The sequence below is a fragment of the Apodemus sylvaticus genome, chromosome 18 (assembly GCF_947179515.1).
Source record: "Apodemus sylvaticus chromosome 18, mApoSyl1.1, whole genome shotgun sequence".
NCBI lineage: Eukaryota > Metazoa > Chordata > Mammalia > Rodentia > Muridae > Apodemus > Apodemus sylvaticus.
Genome location: NC_067489.1, coordinates 31,852,023 through 31,868,354, shown reverse-complemented (window position 1 = coordinate 31,868,354; position 16,332 = coordinate 31,852,023). Strand labels below are relative to the sequence as shown.

At 41.9% G+C, this 16,332-nt stretch overlaps 1 protein-coding gene across 1 annotated transcript in view; it reads right to left on the bottom strand.

The window, feature by feature from the left end:
- Positions 1–3,272: 3,272 nt before the first annotated feature.
- LOC127668988 (60S ribosomal protein L36-like) overlaps positions 3,273–16,332 on the bottom strand; it is a 31,566-nt gene continuing 18,506 nt past the window's right edge. The window contains exon 2 of the mRNA XM_052162879.1: positions 3,273–3,620. Within this exon, the coding sequence (XP_052018839.1) occupies positions 3,273–3,620 (348 nt within the window). The remainder of the gene's footprint in view (positions 3,621–16,332) is intronic.

Here is a 16,332-nt window from a genome sequence, read left to right as displayed (position 1 = left end):
AGACAGCTACTGACAGCTACAGACAGAAGGCTGATTTGGGAAGTGGGTGGGGAGGGTGACTAGCGGAAGTGCTCCAATAAATGGCTGGTAGGAAAGAGGCTACGATCCCGGAAGGGCTTGATAGCATAGAAAGAGATCGCAAAAGCCTTAGAACTCATAACTGCCAGTTGCCATGTAGATTTCAATGACTCTCTACAAGACAGTGTTGCCATAAGATTGTAAGGGAGCTGAGAATTTCCTATCACCTAGAATCATAGTAACTGTCATATGTCACCGTGCTAAGCACAGCTGAAGTTTGTGGTGACGCTGGTGTAAGCAAGCCTATTGCATGCCAGTAATACCGAGAGCCTAGCAGGGTGGTTATCTATGATGCATAGCACTTTATGTTGATTTTTTGTTATTAATTTAGGTATTTATTATATATATAATCAATTATATATAAACTCATATATATATACATACATACATATATAATCAATTTTAATGTTTTATTTTGAGATGGATTCTTACCATGTATGTCATCCAGGCTGGTTTTAACCATCTAGGACTCAGGTTAAGGCCTTATCTCAGGTTTTTGAGAGGTCATCTGTAGGCACCCACCATCACATCTATTGTTTGTTTGTTGTCTGGTTGGTGTGCTGGTTGGTTAGTTAGCTTGTCTTTGTAGCTCGGCCTGCCCTTGAACTCTCAACTCCTCCTACTTCAGCCTCCCAAGCCTGGGCTGCCAGCAAGTGTCATAGCCCATCTCATCATCTGGCTTTTATTCCTGTCTTGAAGCATAGCCCTTCTACTTGACGAAAGCAGTTCTTGTAGAGCACTGTGGTTTTACTAGCTGCAGCTCTTGAGTCTGTGTTTACCGTGCCTGTGGACGGCATTCTGAGGTCATGGTAAAGAGCATCATCTCTACCATCCAGGCTCTGACCAAGCAAATGCTGTGCTGTTCTCACTCTAAAGGAATGGTTAACAATACATGCATGTAACCCAATGGCGTGTCCATAGTTAAAACTAAAACAGCAGGCCTACCCAGGCCCAAGAGCCTTTTTAAATCTTGTGCATGCCCAAGCAGCGACACTGCCATGTCCTCTCAGAATGGAGCCTGCTGACATAGTAAAGCCACCTCAGCAAAGACTGAGCTGGTTCCCCAGCTCTCCAAAGATCAGAATAGTTGGGGCTAAATAATCACTCAACCATTCCTGGCAACAGTTATCTTAAGTCACATTTCCTGACAATAGACCTCTGGATGGAGATTGGGTCTGCTGGATTTTTTATTAGGGAGTTGTTATGCAATAAAGAATTAGTCTGTCCTTTGACTTGGGCCCCCCGGTACAGAGTTCCAAAAATCCTTGGAATGTCCTGAGCAGTAGAAGCGTGCTTATCACACTGATGAAATGACTTAGGAGGGAGTGTCAGATTGCCTTAGGAAAGGGGTCTCACCGCCAGACTCACTGTAGGCTTAAAGGGTTGGAACTGAGCCTGCATCCATGAGGGGATAGGAGGAGAGAGACTGAGTTTAAAGATGTGTCCAGTGTGTGCTTTTATCACCCATAACTAGTGAAGACATGAATGACATCTCCCTCCCCAAAAACTCTGCGTGCCAAACTCGGTGGGCCTTTCCGATTGTTAAGGATTCATCCATCTTTTGGAAGACCAGTACACTGGTGTCGTGGAGAAAGACTGTAAACCTGTTCACTTACCTCTCTCCTTGTCTATGGACTTTATAGAGAATTGGCCATGACAAGCGAAGTGACTCTCTGACAGTGAAGTACCTGGAAGTCACCAAATGTACAGCAGTAATGACAAAGGCAGGTGGCCCAAGGACCCCTGAGACTAGTGGTTGGCATCTGAACTGAGGGGAGTCTTGTGGAAGACTTTGCCTGTAACTTGGGGTCTGCATATAATATTTGAAACAAAACTTCCCAGGTGGCTGTAGCCCATGTATTGGGCTTGACTGTCTTGACTGTGTGACTGTCTATACCACAGTTTATCCACTTATCCTGTTACTAATCACGCTGGGGGGTGGATTTCCATGTTTCCATAGATCATATGATTGTGAACGTTGTATACATTGTCTCCCCTGTATGACTATAAGAGCATAGTCATAGGAAACATACGGGTTAACACTGAACTTAGGAGATATGTATGGCGCACTGTTTTCCAAAGTACAGTCTCCTCAAGACAGGATAGAAGCCCGTGGTGGCACATGCCTACTAAGACTTGGAGTTCCCCCAAATCATGTATGCCATTTTTCTGTAACAGAATGGATGGAAAAAAATTTCACCATGGCCTTGATTTTTATTTCTCTGCTCCCCAGTGATGACCCTTATCTTCTCATGCCCTGATTGGCCACAACTTTTCTCAGAATTATGTGAGTCTGCATTCTCTTCCTTCCTGTGTCTACACCTTCTACTTAATTCCTGAATTACTTTGTGGCCTTTCCTTTAGAGACTGGTGGCAAAAACACTTTCCTTCTGCTTTATTTCCGAAAGTGTCTACATTTCTGTCCCATTTCTGTAAGGTAGTGTCCCCATGTCATGAGTTCTAGGCTGGGGTACACTGAAGATGTGGGCCCCTCTCCTTTACTGGCTCCTGCAGTTGCAGCTGAGAAGTTGGCTGTTCATTTAGTTGTCGCTCCATCAAGAGCACCCAGTGTCCTTCCATTTAGCCTGTGCATGCAGATGTGACTACACGCCAAGGCGTGTCTGTTGTTTTCAGTTTTCAACCTAACTGTGGAATTCTTGACTCATTCCTGCATTTGTTCTGGAAAATTGACTGTCACCTCTTCAAATGCGGCCCTAGGCCCCGGTCTTCTCCTCTGGTGCACTTTCAGTCATGCTGTGAGACTCTCTCTGCGTCCCCTAATCACTGTCCATCAGACACATTTATCTCTTACTGACTCAGGCCTCTGTTGTGGCTGGTTTCTTTTAGTCTATATTCTAGTTTGTTAATTTTCTCTCCAGCTTGATCTAATAACACTCGTGTGCCCACCTGCTTAACCTAAGTGTCTTGTTATTTTACATTTCTTACACATTCGCTTTGCTTAATTTTCAAGACTTCGTGAAGCTGAAGACCTGTTTCTTGCAGGTACATATGAGCTCGCCCTCCTTCATTTCCTAAATGTGCCAAATATGGCAATTAATAATGATAATTCGCAAAGACCTTACTTTTTTATTAGGGTCCTTTGTTATGTTGACAAGTTCTAGTTGCCAGTGACTTGCTTCCTGGTGTGCATATTTGATTTTTGTAGGAACGATCTTGTATTAGGGGAGGGTCCATCAATCCTTGGCTGCCCCCTTCCTCATGGCTGCCTGCACGTTGCTCAGCCCCTCCCGCTTTCTCTTGGCCCGGATGTACGTACCCACCATCTTCTTGATGAACCTGAGTGCGCGTTTGTCCTTGGACACCTTGAGCAACCCCACGGCGTACCGCTCATAGTACGCGAAGCCGCACACCTCCCGGATCATGTCCTGCACGAACTTGCTGTGCTTGGTGAAGCACCCGCGGCACCAGCTGTGTCTCGGCTTGCTGATGACAATGACAATGTTCTTCATCACCTTGTAGTTCTTGTTGAGGCCCACGGCCACGGGTAGTGCAAGACCATGGCTGCTGCTCTCCGATGGCGGCTGGAACAGGAAGTGGGGGTTATTCTTAAATTACATTTATTTATTTGTTTTTGTCTGTGTGTGAATAATAGGCACATGACATGTCATGCACATGGGGGACAGAAGACTACTTAAAGGTCAGGTGTCTCTTTCTACCATGTGAGTCCCAATGATTCCAATGTTTCTGAATCCTTGTGTTATGATTCACAGTTATGAAGTAGCAACAAAATAATTTTATGGTTGGGGGGTCACCACAACAGGAACTGTATTAAAGGTTCACAGCATTTGATTTAGAAGCTCTGGGGTCCACTCAGGATGTAGCCATCTTGTATGCTAAAGCTCTTTAAAGTCCATATAGAAGTACACTCTTCCAGAAAGCAAGTATAGCATTTATATAAATAAGCAAAACAAATAGAAAAGATAACACATCAGACTGCCAATAGATACTAATGAGAGAAACATATTTAATTGTGTTAGCAAAATAACAACAAAAAAGGAAAATGTAGAAGAATAACTCAAGAGTTATGAAGGTAGTACCCATATGAAACATGTCAAACACTTCTGTAGGATGATTTAAAAATTGTTGAATAACAATAGCAAAACATTATATGTTGAGTGGGAAGATTTAGCTTCACTGTGTTGAAACCTTGAGTCATTGTGGAAGAAAGGGTTTATTTAATAAATGGTGCTGAAATGCTAGGAGGCATTGAGGGACTGACTACATATCTCACACTCTTCATCAAAATAATTCAAATATTGATCAAAGTCAAAATTACCAGAAGAAACTAATTGTTCCTTCCAAATGGAGACATCATCATAAAACTGAAGTGAAACCTGACAGTAATGAACTTGACAACACAAAAATGGAGAAAGATCCTCTGCCTGGTAAAATTATTTTAAGCAAAGCAAAAAGACAAATGATTATGTGTGTGTGTGTGGGGGGGATGTATTTGCAATTCATCTCAGAATCGGAAGGCTAACTTCCTACATAAGGGAGAAGACTCTTGCAAATGCCAACGAAAAGCTATTCAACCCAAAGAAAATGAGTAAAAGTTCCTTCACTCACAGCTCCCTACAATACAGATGACAATGGACATGAATTAAACGGTCCCTTCTACTGATAATAAGAGAAATGAATAAGGCCACACTGAAGTGCCAGGCTTACCCTATTGGATAAGCAAATATAAAACAAATATAAATTGATAAAGAGAGTAGGAAGAAGAGACTGATCCTGGATGGCTAGTGGCCGTGTATGTTGGTACAGCATCTGTACATTAGTACAGCTTCTAGACGTTGGTACAGCATCTGTACATTGGTACAGAATCTAGACATTGGTACAGCATCTGTATGTTGGTATAGCATCTGTATGTTGGTACAGCATCTGTATGTTGGTAGGGCATCTTTACTGGCAGGTCAAAAATACCTCCGATATTTCTATAAACATTCTCACTTTTTGATGCAAATATTTCAACTAGAGGAATCTAGGCCATAGATAAACCCACACATCCATCAAATGATGAATATACATTTTAATTCATTGCACCTACCATGCGTAGCTGTCGTTTCCCAAAGGTTGATGTGTTGGAGACTTGGTCTTCAGTCTGGGGATGTGGTAGAACAGAGGTGTGTGGGTGGGTGCTGGGTAGGAGGTTGCTAGATTTTGATAGGGCTGTTGTTGCCAGGAAGGATTCAAATCGTTTGCATGATTTAGATTTCTTGGGAACATGAGATTGAGGTTGCAGAGATACTCAGTTAGTAAACTGCTGAGGAGGCAAGTGTCAGGATCTGAGTTCAGTCCCCAGAAATGAAAAAAAAAAAGTTGATGTCACTAATTCTATAGCCAGGGAGGCAAAGTCAAGCAAATCCCTAGGGATTGCTAGCTAGACAGTGAGTCCAGGTGCCTATTCAGTGACCGGGCCAGAGAGATTATCTACAACAAAACAAAACACCCCAAAACAAGGTAGGTAGCTTCCAAAGACAAACACCCAGTGTTACTTCTGGCCATATACACTCATGGACACACATAGATATAAACACACACACACACACACACACCTCAAAAAGAAATCGTGAGCTTGCCCCTGGCCTGCTGTCTAGCTTACTGTCTTACAAATACGATTTCTTCCTATAGCACATGCTATTATGCCTTCTGCTAACTGGCATGGCTACATATATCTTCAACTCTCAGCATCTAAAACTGAGCTCAAGAAACTCTGTCTTCAGTATGTATATGGTTTTGTGTATTTCACAGTAGTGATTAAAAACAGAATAATACGGGCACATTGTTAAGTTTTTTAGACTATCAGAAGGAAACCATATACCCATCAACAGGGAGTGGTCTCTCTCTAAGGACCAGTAAACATTTTCACCTGTTGCTTGCCAGTTGGAGTTAAAATGTAGTAGTATTGACTGGTCATTAGTGTATGAGTTGGACAGATTTCACGATGGATACTGTCTTAGTCAGGGTTTCTATTTCTGCACAAACATCATGACCAAGAAGCAAGTTGGGGAGGAAAGGGTTTATTCAGCTTACACTTCCTTATTGCTGTTCATCACCAAAGGAAGTCAGGACTGGAACTCAAGCAGGTCAGGAAGCAGGGGCTGATGCAGAGGCCATGGAGGGATGTTCCTTACTGGCTTGCTTCCCCTGGCTTGCTCAGCCTGCTCTCTTATAGAACCCAAGACTACCAGCCCAGGGATGGCACCACCCACAAGGGGCCCTCCCCCCTTGATCACTAATTGAGAAAATGCCCCACAGTTGGATCTCATGGAGGCATTTCCTCACCTGAAGCTCCTTTCTCTGTGATAGCTCCAACCTGTGTCAAGTTTACACAAAGCCAGCCAGCACAGATACTGACAAACAGCCTCTTCAGATAGAGCCCTGTCTTGCATCAGAACATAACTCCTAAAATAGTGCCTACCTGGTGTGTTTCATTCCGTCGGGGTGGGTTTAAAGGAGCCAATATTTCATTTTGGCTGAACGTCCCCAAGTCAAAGTGTAACCACTTTTCATTGGCTCATGGAAGGACAACTCAGAATCAGTTTGCTGAAGCTTGAAACATACTGAATGCCAGTGTATTCACACCCTGACCTATGGGAGAAAGCACGGACGAACAGCTTTCTAAACTGTTCCAGGGAGTCCACTGAGTTCTTCTAATGCATTGGTTCTCAGCCTGTGGGTCGTGACCCCGTGGGGGATGTGGAATGACCCTTTTCACAGGGGTCACATATCAGATATCCTGGCATATCATACATTTACAGTAGCAAAATTACAGTTATGAAGTAGCAATGAAATAATTTTATGGCTGAGGGTCACAACAAGAAAACTGAACTAAAGGGTTTCAGAATTAGGAAGACTGAGCACCACTGTGCTAAGCAATCTCTCTGGTCTGCATCAATCCCCGGTAAATAAAAGGAAGAAGTAATGGCATGAATATATCACTAGTGATTACATGATCACACATGTACTGCCTGGGTAAGATTACACGTGTACTGCTTACATGTGTAAGTAAAGCAGTCGCTCCATGAATAAAACACACAGCATGTGCATGTACCCAGCATGATTTCCAGCAATCTTTATTTTATTTTATTTTATTTTATTTTATTTTATTTTATTTTATTTTATTTTATTTTTGGACTAAGGAATGCTCGATGATGCTAAAGGCGGTAGCTAAGCAGGCTACTGGTAACTTTGGCATCCACTTCTTATCAGATATGCTACACATTTTTACAGATAACTGCCTCCTTTGTGAACCTTTCAAGGCTTTCATTAAAGACTAGGTCTGAGTCTTAAAAAAGCAGAACAAAACCAAATCAATAAATTCTGAGTACTGAAATTATAAAGCATGTGTCAGATGCTCCCAAACCTGGTTTATAGGACATGAGGTGTCAGACACAGGCCATGAGGTGTCAGACACAGGACATGAGGTGTCAGACACAGGACATGAGGTGTGTTAAGACAAACAATGTTTCTGCCTTCCAAGAACACCCGTTTCTGTGAGGGAGACAAGCCAAGTACATGGAAACCAAGTGCACTTGTTACTTTGGTCTTAAAGTAAGTGTGTATGTTCCTTTGGTCTTGCTCTGACCAAATGCCTGATAGAAATAAAGTAGGAGGGAAAAGGTTTATTCTGGCCCATAGTTTTAAGGGTTGGAGTCCATCCCAACAGGAAGGCATGATGAAGTTGTGGAGGCTACAAGGTCCTACCACCAAGTAGTCCCCAGTAGTCATGAGCCTCTGAGAGACATTTCACATTCAAATTCTAGCCGAAAAGCTACATCAAAATGAGTGTTAGGAAATAACTGAACAGGGCATTGGGGTTTAGAGGAAACCCACTTTAGAGTAAGCAATCTCTGAGAAAGAGACATGCAAGCCAGAAGAATCCGCTTCGGAATGGGTCAGAGTAGAAATCATGATTAACCTTTCAAAGTCTCCCTTGAGTGAGGTGCTTAGAACCACACATCTTCCCCCACAGCCAACAGAAATCTGCATTCTGCAGAGGGTGTTGGCCTTGTAAAGTATTCTTTATTGAGCATGTATCTCTGTTCTTCTCTGCTCGATGTTATCTTAATCAGGAGAATGTTTTCATGTTTGTTGTGCAGGCCAAAACGAATGGAACTTGAGCAATGTTCAATCATGCAGCAGTGTCCCATGGTATCAGCAGTAGGGCGGCAGTTGAAGGAGTTAGGAAGGGGGCTGAGGTCATTGAGCCCCCACACACACACTTAATTTAAGCATGCTATGTTGTTTTTTCCTTTCCTTCATTTCTCCTCTGGCCTGGGTTGAATGAACTGAAATCAGATGCTTGAACACAACGAAGAACACAGACTTGTGCTCCATACCTTCAAAGATCTCAAACAACGCCTCCCATTGATGAGAGTCAGAAAGATCATCCCAAGAGGCTGTAACGAAAACTCATAGGCTGGGTCTAAAGGGAAATAGGCAAAAATACCTTCAAACAGAGTAGAATGTTTCACAAGGCCAGCTCCCTCTGCAGAGTCCAGATTCCTGTTGGCTGTGGGGGAAGATGGGTGACTCTAAGCACCCCGAGTACTGCTCAAGTGAGACTTTGAAAGGTTAATCATGATTTCCACTCTGACCAATTCTGAAGTGGATTCTTCTAGTTCACGGGTCTCTTTCTCAGAGCCCACTTACTCTAAGTTTGAATCCCAGGACCCTGGTTAGACTCTGCCTACTTAATATGTATGAATAAAAGGCTAGCTATAGAATATGATGACACAGACCTGAAATCTAAGCATTCAGGAGGAGGAGGAGGCAGGAGGATTGTGAAGTTGAAGGTAGGCTAGAAGGAGGGAAGGGGAGCAAAAGAAAGGGAAAAAGAAAAAGAACTGAAAACTAACATTAGGGGTACATGGCATAAATCTAAACCCCGTGTGGATTTTTTTCAGCTTAGATGAAGTTTTCTTTCACGCTACAAATTATAAACATTTATCAAATTCAAGGAAAGGAAAGAAATAGCATAGCATGCCTAAATTAAGTGTGTGTGTGTGTGTGTATGTATGTGTGTGTGGTGGGGTACCTCAATGACATTTAGCTGATGGTCACCAACAAAATCATATATGTAAATATTTATGCAAATATTCAACACGTGTTTACACGGCATATACACAGCCCTGACTCACTGACAATCTCTGTATTATCATAGTTCCTTATCCTTGGGGCTCACAGCCAAAAACTATTCATCCTCACCATGGAACAATTTTTAAAACTCATTAATTATGCATACAATTTACATCTTTATTTTTATTTCAAGGGCTGATTGAAATCTATTAATAACCGAAAACGCGCTTGCATTTTTAAATATCTCTTAGCTGTTAGATGCTTTGCTTTCAAAGAGCACAAAGCTCGCTCAACACTAATTTCTAGGGTGCTGGCCAAGGGAGCAGGCTTTATGCAATAAGGCAAATTGTCTTTGAAGAAATAGTTGAAGCTCAAGAAATAGAGTTAATGCCTGCTGAGAACTTTGTCTTCTCTTCAATTTAATTTGCGTTTTTATCAAAGTAAAACAAAGATTTTGAAAGCACCCCAAAGACTCCAAATCTTATAAAGCTTTCAAAACTCAGTTCATTACCCCACACTCCTCAATCCTGCCTCGTTTAACCTAATTCTCTCCCATCTTAAATTTATATCTGCTTCTAATAAAGACTTAATGTTTTTATTTTATCTTATTTTCAATTTTAGGATTTTTCTTTATGGCTTTTAAAATAAAGTCAGATTCACTCTTCCTTAACCTTTTATCTAGTTCCTGCCTTGGTTCATTGGTCAGGACTTTCTGCATGAGGTTGAAAGGTTTTACTCTGTTCTTGATCTTAGGGGAAAGCGTTTTTCTTTCACCATGGAGTTTGATGATAATTGTGGAGTCCTTTTAAGAGGTTGAGAGACTTCCCGTCTATTGCCAGCTTCCTGACTCGTGCTGGTGTGGTTGTTTTAAGCAATGAGTACTGAATTTTGTCTGATTTTTTTTCCTGTTTTTGTTGATGTGGTTGAGTAGCATTGATTAATTTTCTAATGTTAAACCAATTATTAGGTCACAGCGAATGAATCATTTAAAGTCTGCTGGGTCTGAGTTGTTAGGAGTCAGAAGGAATTTCTGTGTTTATACACTATTAACCTTTAGTGTTTTTTATGAACTATCTTGGGCATTTTGAGGTGCCCGGCCTTTGCTTGCCTCACAAACTATGTTCAGGAATTGTTCTGTCTCCTCCCATTTCTTGACAAGCTTCTCTAAGATTGGTATTGTTCCTTCCCAAAACCATGGCTTGAATTCACCAGTGAAGCCATTTGAGTCAAGAGCTCTCTCTTGGGGGTTGGGGTATGTAATTCTAATTTCTGTGACAGTTATAGATGCCTTGAAGACATATTTATCTTCCACTGTCTATTTGGGAGAGGTATGGTTTTTGAATATTTAAAAATGTCCATTTATTCAATTTATTGTATAAAATTGTTCTGGATATATCCCTTGCCATTTAAATGCCTGTGGTAATTGCTGAGGCGCCCCGCAAAAGTGAAGAATTTATCACTTACATTAACTTTTAAAAGACATAAATCATTCCATTTTTAAACTCACCAATTGTTGCTAATTTTTATTAAGTTGTCTCTGATTACGTTGGGCTTCATTTGTTCTTGTTCTAGTCTCTTAAAGCAAGAGTACAGAACATGAAGTTTATAATTTCCTAATCTGAGCATTTTAAGCTATGAATTTCACTAACCATTGTTTTAGGTAGCTCTGACAAGGTTTGTTACATCACAGTTCTATCTGTATTACAAAATAATTTCTAGTTTTGCTTGTTTGTTTGTTTGATGAGTGTGTCTGAAGCTGTGGGATCAGGAAATACATGAACATTTAGGAATGATATACCCCGCCCCAATGAATTTATCCTTGAGTCGTTCTGAAATTGCATCTTTTTTCCTGGGTGATATTCGCTGCTCTGAAGTCGCTCTAGCCACGCCCACTTTGCTTTGATTGATGTGAGCGTGATTCCATTGGCTTTCACGCTCCAACTTTCAGCTTATGAGTAACTTCCGGTTTAAACCTGACTTTTGCATCCCCCCATGGACAGCCCTCAGCAGTTGCATCTTGCTCAGTAAGAAAGTTCCTGTACCCCGGCGTGGGGCGGGGGGTGGGGGAATATCTCCATGTTTGTTTGTTTGTTTGTTTGTGCTTGTATGCCATTGGGGAGCCTCAGGACTCTATTCTGCTGCAGCAGACTACTCGTGACCAGTTATTGTTAAAGCTCCTGGTGGGTAACTTCTACTTCAGACTCTCAGGAATGCAAGCAGGCAGTCATGCCTTCACTTCTAGGAAGGGCGATTGCTTTCTGGATGTAGTTCATCTAGGTTTCCTTGTAACCTTAGATCTCTAAAGGGTTCAGTCACGCTATATAGTTTTGTAGCTTCTCCAACACTTACATACACTATCGGGCCGATGCAGCAGCCTCTCACTCCACTTCAATCAGAAGTCAATTGGGATTTTGATTATAGGAGAAGGAAGCTAAATTCTGTTTCCTATTATCCGTGCAGCCTTCACCGTTCCCAGCTTTCTATACACCTCCTCTGTCTTTCCTAATCAGGCAGGAATACCAAGTCGTGTTTTAATCATCCGATATGAATATTCACATCTTGCTAACTACATAACTATTGTTCATTTCTATGTCACTGTTCCCTCCTCTTAGGCCTTTGTTTCTCCTGGAGAGATGATTCGAGACAGGAATACAGACTCACAATCAAGAGCTCAAGAGCCTTTAATTTTCCTAAATCTTCCCTCCGTGCTCAGAAACATCAAGAATCCTGCTGCGTTTTCTCCCCGGAGCAGTCTGTGCTGCTCTGTTTGGGGTCGATTGCTCTGGGTCCACGGTGAAGCTGAGCAGCCCAGCTTCGGTCCACGTCTCCCTACACTGAGCCTTTTGTCCCCTTATCGCTTTGTCTTCTTTCTCCTTGGTCTACTCTCTTGTTCAGTGCCACATATCCACTGCAGCTTCCTTGGAAACAGCGTGTGTGAGAAGTTAAATTGTACGTATTATTGGTTGATAGCTCAGCCCAAGATTCTCCTTTGGAGATTTTGAAGGACTCTCTCCTTTGCTTTCTAGGATAGCTAGAAATGTCATCGAAAGACCGTCTAGGCCAGCCTGGGATCTCCTTATTTCTCTTCTCTTGGATTTTATTTTTGCAATCATTACCGGCACATTCCTGAGGTTTCACGATAACAAACTTAAATCTAAAGATACGCATTTTTCGTGCTCTGGGATGTTTTCCTTTTCTTCTTTTATGTTTTACACTTTCCTTTTCTCTTTTGATTCCTTTTGTTCCTCCGTCTATGATCTATTTGTGGTGGTTAGAAAACCTATGGCTTATTGGAGCACCTTCAGTCTCTGGGACAGAAAATACCTTTTAATGGTATTTTCTTATCTAATGGGTCTGGAATATTTTTATTTCTCAGAAGAACTTTAGGAATTTTGAAGTTATTTTTTTAATCCAATCTTTTTTGCCTGCTTACGCTTCTTCTAAATTATATATTTCCAGTTAAATTTGAGGCCTCTCTGAGGTAAGAGATAGCCTGAAGTGCTGGCTCTATTTCTAGATACTCATTAGAACATGACATAACATTACTATATTAAGAAAAGTAAGGTATAAACCTAATAATATAGGCACATTAATATATTTATTTGTTCTGAAAAAAACCACAAAGATCTAAGTAATTGGATACATACTATCAATATCTATTTGTATCTATATCATCTCCCTACCTCTCTCTGTCTTTCTCTCTCTCTGCCTCTCTCTCTATATATATGTATATATGTATATAATTTATATATATCTTATATATATTAATATGTTATATAATTTATATATTCATATAATAGCTCTCTATATCCAATATATTGATATATTATATAATTTACATATAATATATAAATTATATAATATATTAAAATATATTAAATAACTATATATTAAATATTTAATATATATTAAATAAATATATATTAATTAAATAAATATTTAATATATTAAATATCCATATATTAAAAGCAATTTCCATCAACATTCCAGCAGAGTCACTTTACGAATAGACACAATTAGTCTAAATTACATACAGAAAGGGAATACACCAGAGCATAGCTTTGAAAAAGAAGAACCAGGTGAAATGAATGAACCTGAGTGATTAACAGCTCATTATCAACTACGTAACCAAGACTCCGAGGTGCTGGTGGGAAGAGAGCCGCAGAGATCAACAGGACCAGGGAGTGAATTTGGAAACAGATCCCACACAAAAGTTCCCGTGATATTTAATCATCAGTTTATACACCGTCCAGGAGATTGGTGAGACACATCCTGGTTCTGTCCGTTGCTAACTTTCCCAGGGAGAATTAACTGATGTTGAGAAGACCCACACTAAATGTTGGGCTGGAGGCCCAGGTAAAGAGGAGAGAGAGAGAGAGAGAGAGAGAGCTAGTGCGGAACTACATGCTCCTTCTTGATTCTCCCTGTCTGCCATGTGGTAAGTGTACTGCCAGCCTCCAGCCCCACAGTGGCCTGGTACCTTTTCAGCTGACTAATCCAGTGCTCCCAAGCATATAGCATTAATTCAGTGTCCTTTCAGAAATTTCTGCTGGAGCAATTGAACAGCACCAGCACCCCTCGCCCCCGCCACCTCAAACAGCCATCCGGATGGCAAACAAGCAAAAACTTCAAACTGACTCAGGCTTGGTTCAAAATGCAACACTATGGAACTTTTATATGAGAATTTAAGGAGCCAGACATTGGGATACACACCTGAAACCTCAGGGCTCCGGTGTGAGGCGCAGCAGCAGGCATACTGTGAGTGTGAAGCCAGCCTGAGACACTGGGCTATATAGTAAGGGCCTGGCTGTTACTGTTGTTTTTGGCTTATGTTTATGTTTTTAAAGCACCGAGCAAACTTTCCAGGGTTTCAAAGGCAAAAAGTTCATAGAAATGATGCGAGCAGAGCTCCAGAAAATGAAAAATTGATAGATGGGACTTTATCACAACTTAAAAACATTCTATAAAAGACCATGTGATGAAAATGGACAGGTGAGGTACAGATTGATGGAAAGTTTCACAAATCACCCATCTGTCCCAAAACCAGATTTTCTTTTTGAAGAAAATCTGGCACTCTAACTTTAAAATGGACAAAAGATGTTGAAGACACATTCCTCTGAAGAGACTGCTCAGCTGTCAAAGCAACAGGAGATTTTCAGTACGGCAAGCTATGCGCTAAGTCCAAACGAGAGGTCACGCGGCAGACAGACCAACATGAAAAGACATTATGGAGCAGGGAAGATGGCCCCGTGGGTAAAACGTTTGTAATGTAAGCATGAGGATCTGAGGTCCGATTCACGGCACCCACATAAAAGCCAAGCACAGCTGCACACATCTGTGATTTCAGTTCTGGAGGAGCAGAGACAGGAGGATCTCGGGAAACCACCTGCCAGACTGTGTAAGCTCACACTTCAGGTTCAGTGAGAAACCCTGTTTCAAAGAATAAATTGCGGTCGGGTCAAGGAAGCTATCTAACAGCAACCTTTGGCTTTCACACACATGTGCAAGTGTGTACGTATACATACGTAATGACAATACCAGGTACTGATGAGACACACTCACACGGTTGGTGAACTTGTGAACGACCACAACTGTTTGTGAGGAGAGTATCTCTTTAAAAACTAAGCGTACAGTTATATTATAGTCCAGCGGGTGCTCCCTCACCCCCCCATCCCACCCCCAGCATTTATCTCAGACAAACAAAACCCCTGAACACCGAGGTACATATCTTCATAACTAGTTCCCAACTGAAAACAGCTCAAATATTCTTTAATGCTCAAAAAATTAAAAAAAAATAATTGGGGTACATCTCTACCAAGGAATATTATTTAATAACAAAAATGAACCTGTTGCAAGTATTGATATTGGCAACAATCCTTGGAGAGCCATGCTTTATAGGAAAAGGGTTGGTTTACGTGGTTGCACACCGTGCAATTCCATATACATAACACCCTCGCAGAGATAAAGCGCAGAGCTAGAAAACAGGGCTTTCCAGGAATGGAGGAAGGGCAGGGAGGGAAGAGGTGGAGTTGGGCCAGATGAGGATGCTTGGAGCGCGAGGCTGATCTGTGGAGGCCCTGTCAGGTCCTGCTGTGAATGCTGCAGTTGTCTGGCAAGGTGCCCTTCTAGAGGAACGCGATGCAGAGTTCCCCCTGCGTTCCTTCTGACAATTGCCTGGACTTCTCGTCTAAAAATAAAATGTTTGATTCGAGAGAAAGCGGAAGAAAGCAACGCCAAAGAAAAAACATTTCAGACAAGTTGTAAAACTCACAGTTTCTGTGAATTTTTAAAGGAACTCACCTCTAAAGTCGGTTCGGTTCATCTCTTTCCTCCAATCCTAGTGGTGCTGAAGCAGGTGCTGGGACTCCAGCCCCAAGTTTGAAGGACCTTGACTCTACTGTGTTGGTATGTCTACAGCAGCAGGTGAGGCACTGCCCCGCTCCGGGAACTACTGCCCACAATCAAAGCAAACATTCTGTCCTAGATAAAAGCCACTTCGTCCAAACCTAGACCTTACAGATTAATTGGCAACTATTCCTCATACTGTGACTCTGAAGATCAGTCATCTACAAACTTTCTGATGTTTTGTTTTGAGACACAGTCTCGTTGTATACCCCAGGCTAGCCTAGAACATACTATGTATCCTAATCTGGCCTTAAAATCGTAGTGTCCCTGCCTCAGTTTCTGAGTGCTGGGATTACAAATGTGCACCACCGTGCTCAGGTTCTGCAAGGTTCTGACAACACTTCCTAGGGATGTAATTTTGACTATGCTTCCCAATAAACAAAATTACAGTAACAGTGGCACTTTAAAATCAAGGAAAGCAGATACAAAGCAAAAACCCTGATAGGTTTTGCCTCCCCGCCCCTCAGATAGACCATTCTGTGTGTACACCCCAGGAGGCCATAGCTGTACACATAACACCTTAACCCAGTGGGAAAGTGCCAAAGTCTCCTGATAGGCAGAAGCAGGTGCCATATATATTGGTGATTATTGGTGCACACCCTTCCCCTCCCCCTCTCTGCCTCCCCTCCCCCTCTCCTCCCTCTTCCCCTTCCCCTCCCCTCTCCCTCTATTCCCCCCTTCCCTCCTCTTCTCCCCCTCCCGCTCCCCCATGCCCCTCCCTGTCTCCCTCTCCCATTTTTTTCTAGA